The sequence below is a fragment of the Pseudorca crassidens genome, chromosome 2 (assembly GCF_039906515.1).
Source record: "Pseudorca crassidens isolate mPseCra1 chromosome 2, mPseCra1.hap1, whole genome shotgun sequence".
Classification (NCBI taxonomy): domain Eukaryota; kingdom Metazoa; phylum Chordata; class Mammalia; order Artiodactyla; family Delphinidae; genus Pseudorca; species Pseudorca crassidens.
This window is the reverse complement of record NC_090297.1, coordinates 37,973,179-37,988,884: the sequence shown is the minus strand read 5'-3', so window position 1 is coordinate 37,988,884 and position 15,706 is coordinate 37,973,179. Positions and strand designations below refer to the sequence as shown.

Genomic DNA, 15,706 nt, shown 5'->3' with positions numbered 1-15,706 from the left:
CATGAGAAGGGTAGGCAGCTTGGGTCCCCTGATGGGGGCTTCCGGAGGGCTTCCCAGAGCCTAAGGAATGACCCTCTTCCATCGCCCTGGCAATATTTCGGCTCTCCCTGCCCCCACTTGGGCACAAGCTTTTTATTTTCATAGCTTTCCAGCCCAGTGCTCCTACCCAGGAGAGGGCAGTTTCAGGCCAAAGTCCTCCCACATTATAGGACTGCAGACTGGCCCAGCCCCTGCTTCCTCCCTCAGTGTCCTCTTGGCCATCCTTGCTAGACTCCCTCCCAGGCCTGGCATCCGAATGAAGGTGAGAAATAGCCACCCACCTCCGTGCTACTTCCATTCTGCTACATTTCTGGGAGCCTTCTGAGTCAATAGCCCCACAGGAATCTGAGGCCTGTTGAGGCATGATGGGTCCCTCTCCTGAAGGATACACGAAAAGAGTCCAAATGGAAACATTTTAATGGGTTTTTGAGTTCTGAAGTGCTTTCTACACATCTGCCTGGTGACTGCTGATTTTGCATATGCTCGTGTTGTCGGTGCAGTGCCTTTAATCCCCCCTGTGGAGTACTGGGATCACCAAGAGCACCCCACCCCCCTGGCCTGAGAGGATATCAAGGGTTTAAGAAACAGACTGGAGGAATGGGCAAGAGGATTGGCTACCTTAGAGGCTCTGAAATAGGTGGACCCCAACATCACCAATGGAAGGACAAGTCTGGCACAGGTTCAAGGGGGTGCTGCCTATTTGGCCCCAGGCCCACTCCAGCCCAAGTGACACTGTTAGATCCTGTCTCCACGCTGATCACTGCCTCTTGGCAGTGCTGGGGTGCCCCTTCCCAGTTCCTGTATGGCAGCAGCAGTGGCGGAGGCAGAAGCCAACTTATTTCAGATTGCAGTACAGATACATGGACACAATCATGGCAGCCAGCTGATGAGAAAGGAACAGGCAGAGAGGAAGAAACATGATCAGGGTCCTTAAGCTTTAGGCCCCTGGCCCCCAGACATTCGACATGAAGCTTTGTTAGAAGTCTGTCTCTTCCAGAAAGGCCTCAGACATGGATCAAGCAGCCCTGAGCCCATGGGGATATCCTGCCCCAACCTCCTCCCCTCCTTACCTCTAAGCCCCCAATTCCAGCTGCCACACCACCCACAGTAACTGCGTTGGTTCTGATGTCATACAGAAGCTGATTGAAGCAACCCTTGGAGGGGAGAGAGCATCTATAGTCAGCAGCTGCCCCCACTCACATTCAGCTCTCCGGGGCCATTAAAGCAGCCCAACCTCCCAGGCCAACCTATACCTCTACTTTCTGGTTCTGGGCCTCGACACCAGTGCAGGGTTCCACAAATGTGCCATTGTCACGGTCAAAGCAACAGTATGGGGGAAAGACCTTGTTCTCTTTTACATAGGGAGAGTCCTCAAAATCTGTGTAGTTGGTGAAGCCACAGCACTTGAGCTGAAGAGGAGGAGAAGAGATGGTCAGTGGGGCCTTGCTTATTTCTCCTCACCCCAAAATCTCCCCCAGCCCACCTTACCCCTTCCATGGTGGAGTTCCACACTTGGGTGAAGTCTTTTTGGGAACCGTACTCTTTCTTGATGGTGGGCACTACCATCAACGTCAGGAAGTTCTCAGCCTGGGTGGGGAAAGTCAGTGTTTAGGGCCTGGTAGGGAGGGTGGCCATTCGCAGTGCTTTGCCCAGTTGTCCCCCCCTTGCCCCATCCCCGCTCCTCACCATTGTGGTGTACACCAAGGCAACCACAGCAGCTGCAACCTCAGCAATGAAGATGATGAGGACGATGAAGAAGAACTGAGTGGAGAACAGGGATCTTGAGTTTTAGGGAGAGACAGTCCCTCATGCATTCCTTGCCCTAACCCACCCCCACATGAAAACAAGTCAGGGGCCCCACTGGCTGAGGCCCCTGGAGTCCAGAGCAGGGCTTGGGGATCCCCAGGGCCTGGTGTCAAGGGTGAGGGACCCTGGGTCTCGGTTACGGGCCTGTGGAGCTGGGTTTGACACACCATCATGAGGGCACACTTGTTCTCAGTCTGAGCACCATAGCAGCCCAGGAAACCAAGAGTGAGGAGCACAGCGCCAGCTGCGATGAGGAAGTAGCCCACGTTGACAAACTGCATGGCACTGGATGATAGTGGCCCGAAGATCTTCATGAAGGATGTTCCGTCGACTGACACCCAGATGCCCACTGCCAACAGGGCCACACCACACAGCTGGAGACAGAGAGGCAGGCCTTGAAACAGTGCCGTCAAGCAGCTCCCTACCACGCAACTGAGTGAGGGAGATGGGAGACGAGAAACTTCCCCCTTTATTGACTATGGAGTGTAAAAACTCATCCTGTAGGGAGGAAAAACATCCTTTAGAGCCAGAAAGATGGGAGCTGGAACATCCATAGCCAGCGCCAGGCTGCACACCTAGGCAGATATAAATGGGATCAGGGATTCCAGAAATAGCTGAAGGGTGGGGGGAGGGGCAAGGCTTTCCCTCTCTGTTGCCAGGGTCATGCCACATAGCTAGGGGTGAAAAAAGTAGGTGAACATCCCCCCCAGCAGCTTCCCCCTCCCCCCCCACCCCCCTCTCCATCACCCCTTCCAGGTGCCTGGAACGACTGTCCTCTGATAGGTGGAAAGAGGGGGGTGGGAGCCTTGAGCAGTCTCCACAGTCACCATAGCAACAGAGGCATGGCTGAGGTTTACACCTGCTCCCAACATTGGAGAGGGCGGTGGTGAGAAGGGATACCCACCCCAAGGCCCCATTTGGCTCCCCTCCAGAACCAGCCTAGACTTCTCCTTGCCACCCAAGTGGAAACTGAGGCACCAGAGAGGAAGTACAGCCAGAGCTCTTAGGGGCTCTTGGCTCAACCCCCAGCTCAGAGGGAATCCTGAAGCCTAGACTGGGGAGGAGGGCACTGCCCAGTTCCCACAGCTTAGAGCAAAGCCTTGCTGATCCAGAGCTTCAGTGGATAAATCAGCCTGACACTGCCTAGGTAGGTGTCCAGTCCCTACTTCCCGGCTATGGAAACTGAGGCTAGAACCAGGAGTGAGGTGGCAGATGGTGGGTGGATCCCAGAAATGTTTGCCCAAGGACAGAAAGATGGGCTTTTAGCCTACAGGGTCAAATTTCAAGGAGTCTGAGGCCTGCCCTGCCCAGTCTGGCGAGGCAAGGGCAACAGAAGCAGAAACCAAACCAGATTTGCCTTTAACCCCCTCGGGCCAGAGCCCCTGCTCTCCAAATCCCTTCAGTCCTGTTGCCTTCTTCAGATACATGGATAAAGTCTAGTTCCCTGAAACCAGAGGAAGCCCAAGGCACAGACCACATCGGAGTCAGAGTTTACTCCCCCCCAGCCCAATTCTTCCAAATTCACCTATACTTCATGTCTCCATTTCCTCCCCTTTCACGCACCCTAACCCACTCTCATGTGGCGCCAAGGTCTCTGGTGACATGTGCTTAGTCATGGGTGGATCCTCTTTGACCTCCCTGATACCTCGCTCGCCCTCCTGGTTTGCTTCCTGCTGCTCTTTCTTCATTTGCTTCCTGGTGGCCATTTCCCTGTTTATCCCTTGTAAGCTGAGTTTCCTGGAGTTCACTCTCCCTGAGTGGTTTCACCCCTCCCATGGCTTCAACAATCACCTATGGGCACATGAGTTTCAAATATCCTGAGCTGCAACCCCACTGGGTACACAGCTGCCTGTGAGATATCCCCCAGGTTGTTCTTGCCAGAGACGTGGTCATCATCTCCAAGATGATGTCTCCCTTGCCCCTTCTTCCATCCCTTAGCCACCATCCAAGGGCTTTGTCCTTTGTCCATTTTGTCCATTTCTGCCCATCTCTAGGGTTCATGCCTCATTGCTCAGCTTCCTCAAACATGCCCTATATAATCTGTTCCTGGTTTTCTGAACAATATTTGATTTCATTGCCTTTGGGCCTTTCTGCATGCTTTACCAACCCCCTCACTCAGTGCAAATTCCTAGCCTCAGCTATTTCCTCCTAGAAGTCTTCTCTGACCAGGCAGGGTTCAAGCCCCTCCTATGGACCCCTGTGCTAAGACCACGTATACTATGTCAAAACTGTCTGCCTATCTGACCGGCTGGACCTGAGATCCCCAAGGGCAGAGAAAGGGCTTGCTTACCTGTCACCCCAGCACTCAGCACAGGGTCTTAGGCAATGTGTTTGTTGAATGAATAAGGGCTGCTTGCAGCTGACACTCTGCTCCGATGTCTCTGGGCCTTCTGTGCTTTTGGTTCCCCATCATACAGAGGCCACTGAATTTCCTTCCACACGAGGTGACCTTGGGCAAACCCCTTCCCCTCACTGGGGCCCCAGCCTGTTAGCCTACTCTGCCCTGCTGTAAGCCTGCCTGAGCTGAAGCTTCCTGGAAGGGAGAGGATGCCCCTAACCTTCTCCACCCCAACTGTGTGGCAGCCAGGCTGCTACTGGGACCAGGACTCAGCATTTGGGAAGACTTCTGCACCTCCTCAACTTGCAGGAAGAATCTGGGCATAGCAGTCTCCTCTTCCCCAGTTCGGGCTCTGCTCAGGTTAAGACCTACTCCTATAGGGAACCCCAAAGAGCCCATAACCCCCACACTTACAAAGATGAGCATATTGAAGAGGATCATCATGGTCTTAATGAAGTTGAAGCACTGCATGGTGGCTCCTGGGAGGCAGATGTGTGTGTTAGGACCTTGCTCCCTGCCCCCACCCCCAACCTGGGCTGACACACCAGACTCCAGCATCCTGGACTCACATAATCACCAAGCTTTTCCTGCATCTGGACTCTGACACCTCAGGACTTTTCCCAATTGCCATCCTGACGCTCCTATCCCTCTGTACTGCCCAGGCCCTCTACCAACACCTGGCACTCTGAAATCCTAACATCCCAGGTTCCTCTACTGGCACCCCAAGCCTGACTCCCACGCTACAGGGTCACTCCATGCCCTTCCCTGGCACCTGTGTATCCTGGGCTTTCCACTCCCCCCGAAACCAATCCTAGACTCTTCCAAGACCCTCCCCATGGCCCTTCCAACTCCCCAAACCTGTTTCCAGATTGATTTCACTTCACGGGATAGTCTCTATCCTATGCCATCACCTGTTCAGGGTTCTTGGTAGTGAGTTCTGAAAGAGGGATCTGCTGAGGCTCCAGAGGGAACTGCAGCTCCGGGGAACTGCCACTGAGTGGGCAGGCGGGGAGACGGAGCTGGCTCTCACACAGCACTGCTCACCTGTGGGCGGGGCAGGTGCTTTAAAGGCCTCCTTCTGCCCGCCCGCCTACCCCACACGCAGCCCGTCCGCCTCCTCCAGCGCCTGCTGCCCCCCTGCTGCCTGGCGCTCTGTCCTCACAGCCCCAGCCGCCTCGGGGCTCCTCCTGGCAACGCCAGCCATGGGCAACGCCCCTCCTGACCTGAAGGAGAGAGAGGTCTGGGGGTGGGGCAAGTGGCCTCCTAGAACTGTGTGCCCTCCACCACGGCAGCGCACAGGCGCTTCCTACCCTGCACCTGCTGATACTGTCGTACACACCCTGCATGCTCGAGGCACGCACATCTGCCCAAGCTGTATATTCAGACACACACACACAAACACCTCCTAGTGCTCTCGAATGCACACTCACACACGCACACACACACTCTGAACTGTGTGGACTGACTCCCAGCAACAATCAACAGAGCAACATCTGAAGTACGTACTGAAACACTCTCTCTCTCTCTCTCTCTCTCACACACACACACACACACACACACACACACACACACACACACACTCACGCAGGCATGCCCACACATGCTTTCAAGGCAACGGCCAAGGCTTGGAGTTTTCTGCCCCCTCCTCTGAGTGGCAAACGACTCCTAATCTTCTAGTCTTTTTCTCTCCACAAAACTTCAACCCCACACCATTGTAAAGCAATTATACTCCAACAAAGATGTTTAAAAAACCCAAAAACATTCAACCCATCTTTCTCCTCCCCTGAGTCTTTCCTCCTCACTCTTCTCCCTCCCCACCCTTTCTCTCTCCTCAGTCCTCTCAGCACTCTGCATACACCCCTTCCATTCCTGCCAGCAGGGGGCACCATGGTCACACAAAAGCACTGCCCCCATTCCTCCCCCGACCCCTCCCCACCAAGTTCTACAGCTCGGTAATCCCCATCATCGTCAATCCTTCTGGGGCTGCTGGTCCTGGAGGTCGAGGTGCTGGGAAAGTTCTGGCTTTTAAGTCACTCAGACCAAGTGCTTGAATCCTGGTTCTGTTGCTTATTAGCTGTGTGACCCAAGGGGCATTTCTTAGACTTGGGTTTAAGCCTCTGTTTCCTGGTCTGTATAACAGAGTAGTTATGGGGTTTTCAAGTGGGATTTAAAATGAGATTTTTCTTCCCATTCTGGCACATAAGGGAATGACCACAGAGTGAAAAGTTCAGCATAAGGAGAGTCACAGCCAGAGGGGGTGTGGGATGGAAGATTTTAAAATTTGTTTTGTTTTTATAATGGGAGGAGGCAGTTGAAGAGACAGGAGAGAGAGGAAGGCTGTTAACACTAACATTTGTACATATCATGTTTTAAATGCATCACTTATATAGTAAGTCTTTTTTCTCCTTTCACAACAATCTTATGAGATAAGACTCTCTTTTCGTCTGCTTTTTAAATATGGGGAAAGAGAGGCACAGAAGGTTAAGTGCACATTTCTGAATGAATGAATGCTTGCAGAATAGCAGGAGTTAAACGTCTGGGCTTTGGGCCTCGGCCATCCCAGATTTGAATCCCTGCCTGCCTCTAATTGTGTGAGCCTAACTGAGCCTCAGTTTCCTTGTACAGTTGATCCTCATTATTCATGGATGCCATATCTGTGAATTTACCCACTCACTAAAAATGATTTAAAACTCCAAACCAATACTCACAGCACTTTTGTGGTCATTCATGGACATGCGCAGAGCTGCAAAAAATTTGAGTTGTCTACCATGCTGAGGTTGAACAAGGGGACGCTCTGCCTTCTTGTTTCAGCTCTCACAATGTAAACAAGTGTTCTTTTTGCGGCCTATTTAGTGTCTGTCATGTTTTTTGCATTTTTGTGCTTTTTGTTGGTGACTTTGCTATTAAAGACTCCCTCCAGCGTAGTGCTGAAGTGCTCTCTAGTGTTCCGAAGTGCAAGAAGGCTGTGATATGCCTTATGAAGAAAATACATGTGTTAGATAAACTTCATTCAGGCAAACGTTGGCCATTTGTTGGCTGTGAGTTCAATGTTATTGACGTCAATATATTTTAAATGAAGTGGCTTTAACAGAAACACAAATAAACTAGGTTATTGTTCAGTTGAAAAATGTTGTGACCAGAGGTTAGTATGAATCTAATCCTGTATTCCTCCTGGGAGCATTGGCTCAATATTTGCTAATACAGTGTTTGTGGTGACTTTATTAGGGCTAACTACCACGAATAACAAGAATCGACTGTATATGAAATAGGAATAATGACAGAATCTCCTTGTAGGGTTGTTGTGGGATTAGATGAGATTATGTTTGTAAAGGACTTGGCACTGTGTTTGGCACACAGTAAGTACTCAATAAACATTGTTAATGTGGATGAGTGAGAAAATGAGGGAGGAATTTTTTTACTCAGAGTTCCTTTTTTCCAAGGGGCCAAGCTGAGGTTTTCTGGCTCTTTGGCTGGACCCATGGAGAGAACTGTGAGGGAGCCTGGCCCCTAAGGGAGGGGCTGGGGATCAGGACCTGTAATAAACAGCATTACTCTTACATAGACTCTGTATGTCATCGAGGCCTCAGCTGCCCTGGCCAGTAGCACCATCAGGCACATGACAGAAGTTCCCTGCGCCCATGGGGCCTTCTCAGCTTGTCTGTGCCCCTTGGCCCCAGGGCTTGTTATATATTTATTTATTTATTATTTATTTTTGGCTGTGTTGTGTCTTCGTTGCTGCGCGTGCGCTTTCTCTAGTTGTGGCGAGTGGGGGCCACTCTCCGTTGCAGTGTGCGGGCCTCTCACTGCGGTGGCCTCTCCTGCTGCGGAGCTCGGGCTCTAGGCACACGGGTTCCAGCAGCTGTGGCACATGGGCTCAGTAGTTGTGGCTCACAGGCTCTAGGCACGTGGGCTTCAGTAGTTGTGGCACACGGGCCCAGCTGCTCTGTGGCATGTGGGATCCTCCCCAACCAGGGCTTGAACCCGTGTCCCCTGCATTGGCAGGCGGACTGCCAACCACTGCGCCACCAGGGAAGCCCGGCCCCGGGGCGTAATTTCCCCCTACCAGAGGCCAGGTATGGGCTGACCTCGGCTCCGGTTTCCCAGGATGTTTAAGTGTAGCCGCAGAAGGTACCGGCAGAAATCCCAAGGCCCAGCTGCCACCACTGCAGCCACCAATCTTGCCACCATGGCCACGGATATCAACAACACCCACACTGCCACCACCAGGGTGTGGATCCTTCCACTGCAAGGTTAGCCGAGGGCCCTGAGCCAGGGTGGGGGGTGAGAAAAACGGGGCCACTCAAGTTTTCCCCACATTAGCCCTGTGCAGGCACTGTGGGGGACACACCTTCTGTGAATTATCACCCCAAAGGTATAGTGGGGTCTTGATGGCAGGCATCCCTCAGGCTGAGAGCCTTAACGGAGGATGTATTGGCTGGAAGTGGAGGGCCTGGGGAAACAGGAGAATCGAGGAGCAGTGGAGCTTCCAGAACTTCTGCCTTCCTCACACTCTTCCCTCTCCTTGCTCTCCTCAGTACTCAGACACCTTTGTCAACGTGGCAGCTTTCTGATCCTCTAGAAATGCCCAGAAACTAGTCCAGAAGCTTGGCTGGCTCCGGACCTGCATCTCCTAAGGGCCACGGGTGGTAAACAGCAGACAAATAACAATCCTTTCTGCTCCAACTCTTTACCCCACTCCAAGGTGTTTCCAGCTGACTATGTAGGGTATAAGGGCAGGGTTGGGACTGAATGCTCCCAGGGATAGGCTTCAGCGACAGCAGCAGGCCTCAGAGTAAGACAGTGGAAGGACAGAACAAGGTCAGCAACACACACCGTCTTTGGCCTCAGCTTTTGATCTGGCCTACGAGGTGGGGGAACTTCCTGCCTTGCACTCCCGTCTGCACAGGGAAAAGGATCTCCGGAAACATCTTGGAAGGTATAAGAAGCCAGATCCTTGGAGAGGGAGGTAGAGGCACAGATCAGAAAAGGATAGCATGAAAGACAGATTTCACTGCTCCAGTGTAAACCATGAGTGCCTGAGCGAGAGGTGTATGTGGCTCTGTGTGCCTCTTATGGTCAGCGTTTGTGACACCAAGAGAATGGGGATCTAAGCAGACATGTGGCTGAACATGCCTTTGCAAAGAATGTGCCTCTATTGCCAGCTGTGTGTGTCAAGGTGTGTTTGTGAGCATATGAGCGGGTCGGAGAGAGCGGCATCATCTCCACGAAGAGGAATGAAGGTCAGGAGGCGGGTGCGGGCGGCCGGAAGGAGGAGAGTGTCAGCTTCTGAGCGGGGTGTACCATCTTCAGCCCCACAGCCATTCTCTGAGGTTGGTATTTTCCAGGACTAACAGCTTAGCTGGGGTGTTTGAGGGTGGGGTGAGACTGAGTTAGAGTCCAGAAAGTGGGACTCAGGCCTGGGGATTTTCCACTTGGATTTCCGCATGTGCGCGCCCATGTGTCATCGGGTGTAACTGAGTTTACGTGGGGTGTGTCTCTATGGAGTTGTGTCTCAGTGGCAGGAAACATTGTGAGGGACTGTGTCTCTAAGGTGTCACTTTATGCACAAGTTAGTGTGTGTCCCAATGTCCTGAGGTCTGGCTCCAGTTCCAGGGCTCCCTTCCTTGAGGGTTGGGGGTGGGAGTGAACACTGAGACCTTTGGCCTGGCCCCCTGGGAAGCCTGTGAGGAGAAAATGAATTCTGTCTGCTTTCATCCACTCCAAGGCTTGCCAGAGACTGGGACCCTGAGAGGAGGAGAGGGGGCAGAGAATTCACTGACACATCATGCCCAGACAGCACTGGCGGAGGATGAGGCTTCTCAGGGTTTAGGGGGAAGGTGCTGAACCCCAGTCAGAGCTGGAAGCTAGCTAGGCTAGTGCCCAAGGCCCACAGGGGGGCCCACACATATAAAGACACATGACAGGAACACATGCAGACATGTAAATACAACTGGACTCACAGATACACAATGCAACAAATTCACGCATGCATACAAGTACATGCCTATAAACATATGTGCACTGACACAAATGCATATAAACCTCTCCACGTGACGCATGTAACAACACATACACGTGCCTACAAATGAGCACACACACACACACATGCGTGCTCCTAGACGCAGCACAGAAGCGTATAGACACTTGCAATCACACTCATGCAAACCCAGGTACACACACACATACATGCAAACACACTCACCAGACTTCCCTGCCCCTGCGGCCCTGGGACCCAGAAGAGCCTCCCTCCCCTATATGAGTGTATGTGTGTGTTTGTGTGCAAGCGCATGCATGCATGCATGCCCACATTTGTGTCTGTGTGTATCTGGGTCTGTGAGAGTGTGTGTGCATTTGTGTGTGTGTGTGTGTGAGTGAGCAGGGTGCTGAGCTGTGGGAACCCGATGACATCAGCTCTTCTGGCTATTTTTAGCTCCCTCTGCAATGATGGCTGCTTCACTGCCCCTCCCCCTCCCAGGTTCCCATCTCTCCTCCCCCTTCAGGCTCCCAGCGGCAGCCGCAGCCAGTGGGCACCCACCACCCCAGTCTAAGTGACCCCCCGGTTGACCGAATACAGTTCATTCTCCCTCACCCCAGCCATAGCTCCCTGGAAGCTGAGAACACCGGGCTCCCAGGCCAGAGGAGGAGGCTTGGGCAGTCTGGCAGCCCAGAGAAGGGGCCTGGGTTAGGTGAGCTGACCTGGCCGGTCTCCAGCCCCTAGGGCGCCTCTCCTTCTGCTTTTCAATCTGAAACTGTGTCTTGGTCAGTAGTGCCTGCTGTGTGCCAGGGAGGATGCCAAATTCTGGGGACAGAGCAGTGAGCATGACAGTGGGCGTTCTTCCTGGCTGGAGTTATGGCTCGGTGGGAGACAGACATGAAACAGAGCACACAGGCACCGCACTGGACCGCGGGGAGGGCTCTGAAAATTGGTAACGAGGGGATTTAGTCTGGGATGATGGTCTCTGTCTCTCACAGAGGTGACCTGAGGGAACCAGAGGGGCACTCCCTTTACCTTGCACCTCGCACCCCAACAACCACACCTCCACAATCCCGCAGAGTACTGCTTCCTTGTCACACCCCACTCTCTGCTCCCAGCACTGCAGCAGCCCACCATCCAAGTGGTGGCCCACTGCTATTTGTGTCTCTCTTTTCTTTGGAGCTTCCCCACAATCGATCCCCAGGAAGCAGTCCAGTGTTTCCCATCTATAGATGAGAAAACTGAGGATGTGCTGGACCACATCCCTCAATGCCTAGAGAGCAGCCCAGGCGAGATGGCAGGCAGGTGGAGGAGGAAGTGGTGGTGGCACCGGTGTAGAAGGGGCAGGGATGAGGTCAGGAGGTGGGAGAGGGGAGGACCGCAGCCTGAGGGGCTCGTGCCTGGAGGACGGCTTCCTGCTCTACCCAGCCAGGGCAACTGCTGGAAAATCGGGTTTGGCAGCTTCAGCTAAGCCGCAGGGCTGGAAGAGTGGTCCAGACCACACCTGGGAGGTGGCCTGGAGGTGGGCCCATCCTCTAGCATGGAGTCTGGCCATATGGTCTCATCGCGGGAGCATTTTATAATACTGGGGCCCTTTGGAGTATGTGGACAATAGCTCTGGGCTGAAGTCAGGAGCCCAGAGTTTCAGTCATTGTTTTGCCCCAGACCCCAGTGTGATCCTTAGAAAGTCCTGCCCCCTTTCTTGGCCTCAGTGGGCCCTTCCGGGAAGGAGCTCTAGAGGATCGGTTTCACCACCCCCAACTCCTGCCCTCCGTGTTTTCCTGGGAGTCTGACTTAGGCACAGGAACACAAAGCCAGTGGGTAGGGGCTGACCAGACAGCCTCTAGGGCGCCAGGCTGGAGGTCCCTTGTCACCAATGGATCAATGGCCGGAAGCCCAGCTCCAGCCCCACAATGCAATACCGGTCACCCCACCCTTACCAGTGCCCTCACCCCCACCCCCACTTCCGGCCTCTGTTCCTTCCTCACCTTCAGGGAAAGCTGCAGGGCTCCCTAGGGAATCTCCCATATCTCCTCCACTGGCTCCCTGCCCTGTGCTTAACCCTCCCCCTCTGCCCATTTGGCCAGGCCAGTCTCCCAGTCAACTTTCTTTTCCTGGACCCACAGGCAGTCCAGGGAGTAAAGGAAGCTGGGTGGGAGGGCTGTAAAGGAGGCTGCTTTTCCTGCTACCCTCAGATACTGGAGCCTAAATAAGGGGCTTTGGGGAGGCAGGTGGACTGAATGCATGGGCGTAAGACTGGGCTGCCCTGGGCATATCCCACCCCGGGCAGCCCCAGGGGAGGTAGGAGTGCTACCCTTCACCTATCCAGCCATCTTTTTCCTCTGCCTTCAGTGAATTCATAGAAAAGAGCCTAGAGCTGAGACTTGCATTCTCTGGAGAACAAACACAGAAATCCAGGCCAAGTGAATCCTGACTGTTGTCCCCATGTCAATGACAAATTCATGAAACACAAAAATCATAAAATTCTGGGTGCATAGAATCCACAGTCGCAGAATCTTAGCGTCACAGAATTCTAGCGTGGTGCAATCTGAGCTACAGAATCCTAGAAATACAGAATCCTAGCGTGGTGCAATCTGAGTTACAGAATCTTAGCATCACAGAATTCCAGTGTGGTGCAATCTGAGCTACAGAATCTTAGAAATACAGAATTCTGGCATCACCGAGTCCCAGATGACAAGGGTAGCATAACCTTGAGAAGGAAGTCTTGAGAAGTCAATTAGTAAAGGGTGGATGGCTAAACCAGGGGATTCCCCACTGGGGATGCGCACAGGAGTTCTCACATGAACGGGAAGGAGGAGGCAGAGCCTGGGACACATGAGCTTGGGTGAGGTAACACACCTGCAGTAAACCAGACAGAAGACAGACCTCTTTCATAAGGACACATTCCTGGTTCCTGAGGATGAGGGGAGTGGAGTGGCAGTGAGGAGAGAAGGGGAACTATATAAACAAATAAAGTGTAACCTGAAGAAAAATTCATCAGGTAGCACAATACACTGGCCCTAATGCGTCCAACTTCCACAGGATTGGGGGTAACATCAGCCCAGGACATTTTCAAAGGTTAGTAGGTTAGTAAGACTCTTTATCACATTAGAATGGTGACCCATGGCTGGCTTTTTTTTTTTTGGTCAGAAAGGTACCAAACAGAAAAAAGTCTATATACTACACTTTTCTTGGGGCTGCTGGCAGGAGCAGCCTTTCTCCGAAGGGATGCTGAACCTGGAGCAACATGGTGTACACCAAAGCCAGCTTGTGGGGTGAGGTTCAGAGCCCCCAGCAAGGCCCTGGTAGGGGGCCTTGTGGAGGGCATCTGTCTGGGGTGGTGTCTGTTGGGGGCGGGCATCTCTATGGAAGGAGCCAAGTTTGAAGCAGCACTTTGTATGGGGACTCTTGTCTGATTATGGGGTTGGTTACTCAGTAAACAACAGGGATATTTACTTAGTATTTCTGGGAAACTACTGCAAACTCAGGAACCCAGAAGGAGCAGCTCCAGAGAAAGGCAAATTCCAGGACCTGCTGCGCATGGGAAATGGGGCAATGTCAGTTGGAGATCCTCTTGCTCGGCTGCCTGTCCTTGGATTCAGCTCAAAACCTCAGCCTCGACCTCTAACCACACCCCCATTTGCCTCCTTCTCCCTGCCTGCCTTCTGTTCTACCTACCTATACCTGCTGTGTGACCTTTGGCAAATGCTGTTCCCTCTCTCGGCCCCAAACCTCCTTTGCTTTTTTTTGAAGTCTATAATTGGGTCCTAAGTGAAGCTTTTAGTACTTTATAGTGCCGCTTTTGTCCAGATCAGTTTCAACTTCAGATATCTCCATTCTCAGCTTCCAGAGAAAGTGTCTGGAAGCGTCAGGGGAGAATGCAGGGAATAGGGAATAGAAATAATGCTCACATTTGACATGCTATATGTGTCACTGCCCATGATGAGTGTTTTTATGAACCTTATACAATGCCCGCAACCACCCTGTGTATATAAATCATTGCTCCCATTTTATAGATGAAGGAACTGAGGTTCAGGGAGGGTAAATAACATGCTTCACATCATTCAGTAGGGAGCAACAGAAGCGGAATCTCAACAGGTCTGTCTTAATTCTGAGTGCTGTGGTTTCAGATTTCATGCGGCTTCAATAGGTAAAAGGAAAGCCCATGGATGGGAGTTTCAGGGAGAAGTGGTCTCTCTGGCTGGATCTGAAAGGTGATGAGTTGCACTTAGAAAAGTTTGCAGGGCTTCCCTGGTGGTGCAGTGGTTAAGAATCTGCCTGCCAAGGCAGGGGACACAGGTTTGAGCCCTGGTCCAGGAAGATCCCACATGCTGCGGAGTGGCTAAGCCCATGCGCCACAACTACTGAGCCCACGCGCCTGGAGCCTGTGCTCCGCAACAAGAGAAGCCACCGCAATGAGAAGCCCACGCACCGCAACGAAGAGTATCCCCCGCTCGCCACGAAAGCCTGCACGCAGCAACGAAGACCGAACACAGGCAAAAATAAATAAATAAATAAATTTATTAAAAAAAAGGAAGAAAAGTTTGCAGTAAGGACTGACAGCCCATGCTGTGAAAAAAGCTGAACTGAGGCTCCTCTTGGGAACCCCTGGGTATCCTGAGCTCAGACTGGAGATAGCTGGGCTGGGCTGAGTGTGAGGAGGTTGGCTTGGAGAGTGGGGTGGTCCTGGTCTGATCTTTAGGGTGTTGAGAGGTTGCTGTCACCGTTCCTGGAGATAGTGTGTGCATGTTGGGGAGGGTCTGTGAATGTGGGCTTCTTCGCTTTCTGGGATGGGCTAGCCTCTGCCACCTGAAGCTGGAGCTGGTTGACAGGCCTTTGGGGCCTGGGGCAGGGGACTTTCCAGCTGGGATAGCATGGTGTGTTGGCACTAGTCTCACTGCCTTGAGGGTTCCAGCACCTTTTGGATCCCTGAGACTCAGCAACCTTGCACAGCTGCCTCAGTTAACTGGCTCAAAGGAAGTGGAAGGATTTCAGATGGACACCTAACCCCTGCCCTGTCCAAGGTTGGGTCATCACAGGGGGCTGGGAAATCAGGAAGTCACTGTCTCACAGGGTCAGGACTGGAGGCACCCCGGCGGGGGGCTGGGGGAGGGCAGTCATCTCTTCCAGATCCTTCACTGTAAGGGTGAGGAAAGAGTTTGAGGTCCAGAAAGAGAACAGGACTTGCCAAAGATTGCTTGGTAAACACACCAAGAGAGATGTCAGGGCTAAAAGAGAGGTTCAGACTTTGTATACTGAGAGCTTAGAAAGGCAGAGGCACAGACCCCCAAAGGCTTCATCAAAAATGTATACGTGGTTTTAAAGCTGGGCTTAAAGAAAGGACAACTTTTTAGCTGATGCAAAGGGATAAAAGACTTTTCCTGGCTGAGAAACACCATGAGCAACGGCCCAGAGGGGACACTGATTGGCTATGTGGGATGAATAAATTGCCCTACAAGGCTGGCCCATGTGGTTGGAATAGAAGTCTGATGGGCAATAGTGTAAGCCAGGGTCAGGACTTGAGATCAGGACTGTCTGTGCTCTGTGAG

General features: G+C 52.6%; 2 protein-coding genes across 4 annotated transcripts; one reads left to right on the top strand and one right to left on the bottom strand.

Annotated features, from left to right (window-relative positions):
- Positions 1-438: 438 nt before the first annotated feature.
- On the bottom strand, positions 439-6,231 carry TSPAN1 (tetraspanin 1). 3 transcript variants are annotated; one of them, XM_067712256.1, is made up of 9 exons: positions 6,120-6,231; positions 5,095-5,227; positions 4,598-4,662; positions 2,013-2,219; positions 1,726-1,800; positions 1,528-1,626; positions 1,293-1,448; positions 1,110-1,193; positions 439-922 (listed from the first exon to the last, which is right to left on the bottom strand). In XM_067712256.1, exons 3-9 carry the CDS (start codon positions 4,652-4,654, stop codon positions 875-877), a joined length of 726 nt encoding a protein of 241 aa, XP_067568357.1. In that variant the 5' UTR covers positions 4,655-4,662; positions 5,095-5,227; positions 6,120-6,231; the 3' UTR covers positions 439-874. The 3 variants fall into 3 exon arrangements, with proteins under 3 accessions (XP_067568357.1, XP_067568356.1, XP_067568358.1); XM_067712255.1 differs by lacking the exon at positions 6,120-6,231 and adding an exon at positions 5,944-6,035; XM_067712257.1 differs by lacking the exon at positions 6,120-6,231 and adding an exon at positions 5,626-5,937.
- Positions 6,071-8,762, top strand: P3R3URF (PIK3R3 upstream open reading frame). The gene is given in 3 exon segments (XM_067709525.1): positions 6,071-6,135; positions 8,186-8,433; positions 8,719-8,762. Coding segments are annotated over 3 exon segments (357 nt in total).
- Positions 8,763-15,706: the final 6,944 nt, after the last annotated feature.

Excerpts from the sequence above, each read along its gene's own strand:
- TSPAN1 (XM_067712256.1), bottom strand. The coding sequence starts at position 4,654 with ATGCAGTGCTTCAACTTCATTAAGACCATGATGATCCTCTTCAATATG. Across the intron at positions 2,220-4,597 it reads TCTTCAATATGCTCATCTTT|CTGTGTGGTGTGGCCCTGTT; the intron begins GTAAGTGTGGGG and ends CTCTGTCTCCAG. Across the intron at positions 1,627-1,725 it reads CCTTGGTGTACACCACAATG|GCTGAGAACTTCCTGACGTT; the intron begins GTGAGGAGCGGG and ends TTCCCCACCCAG.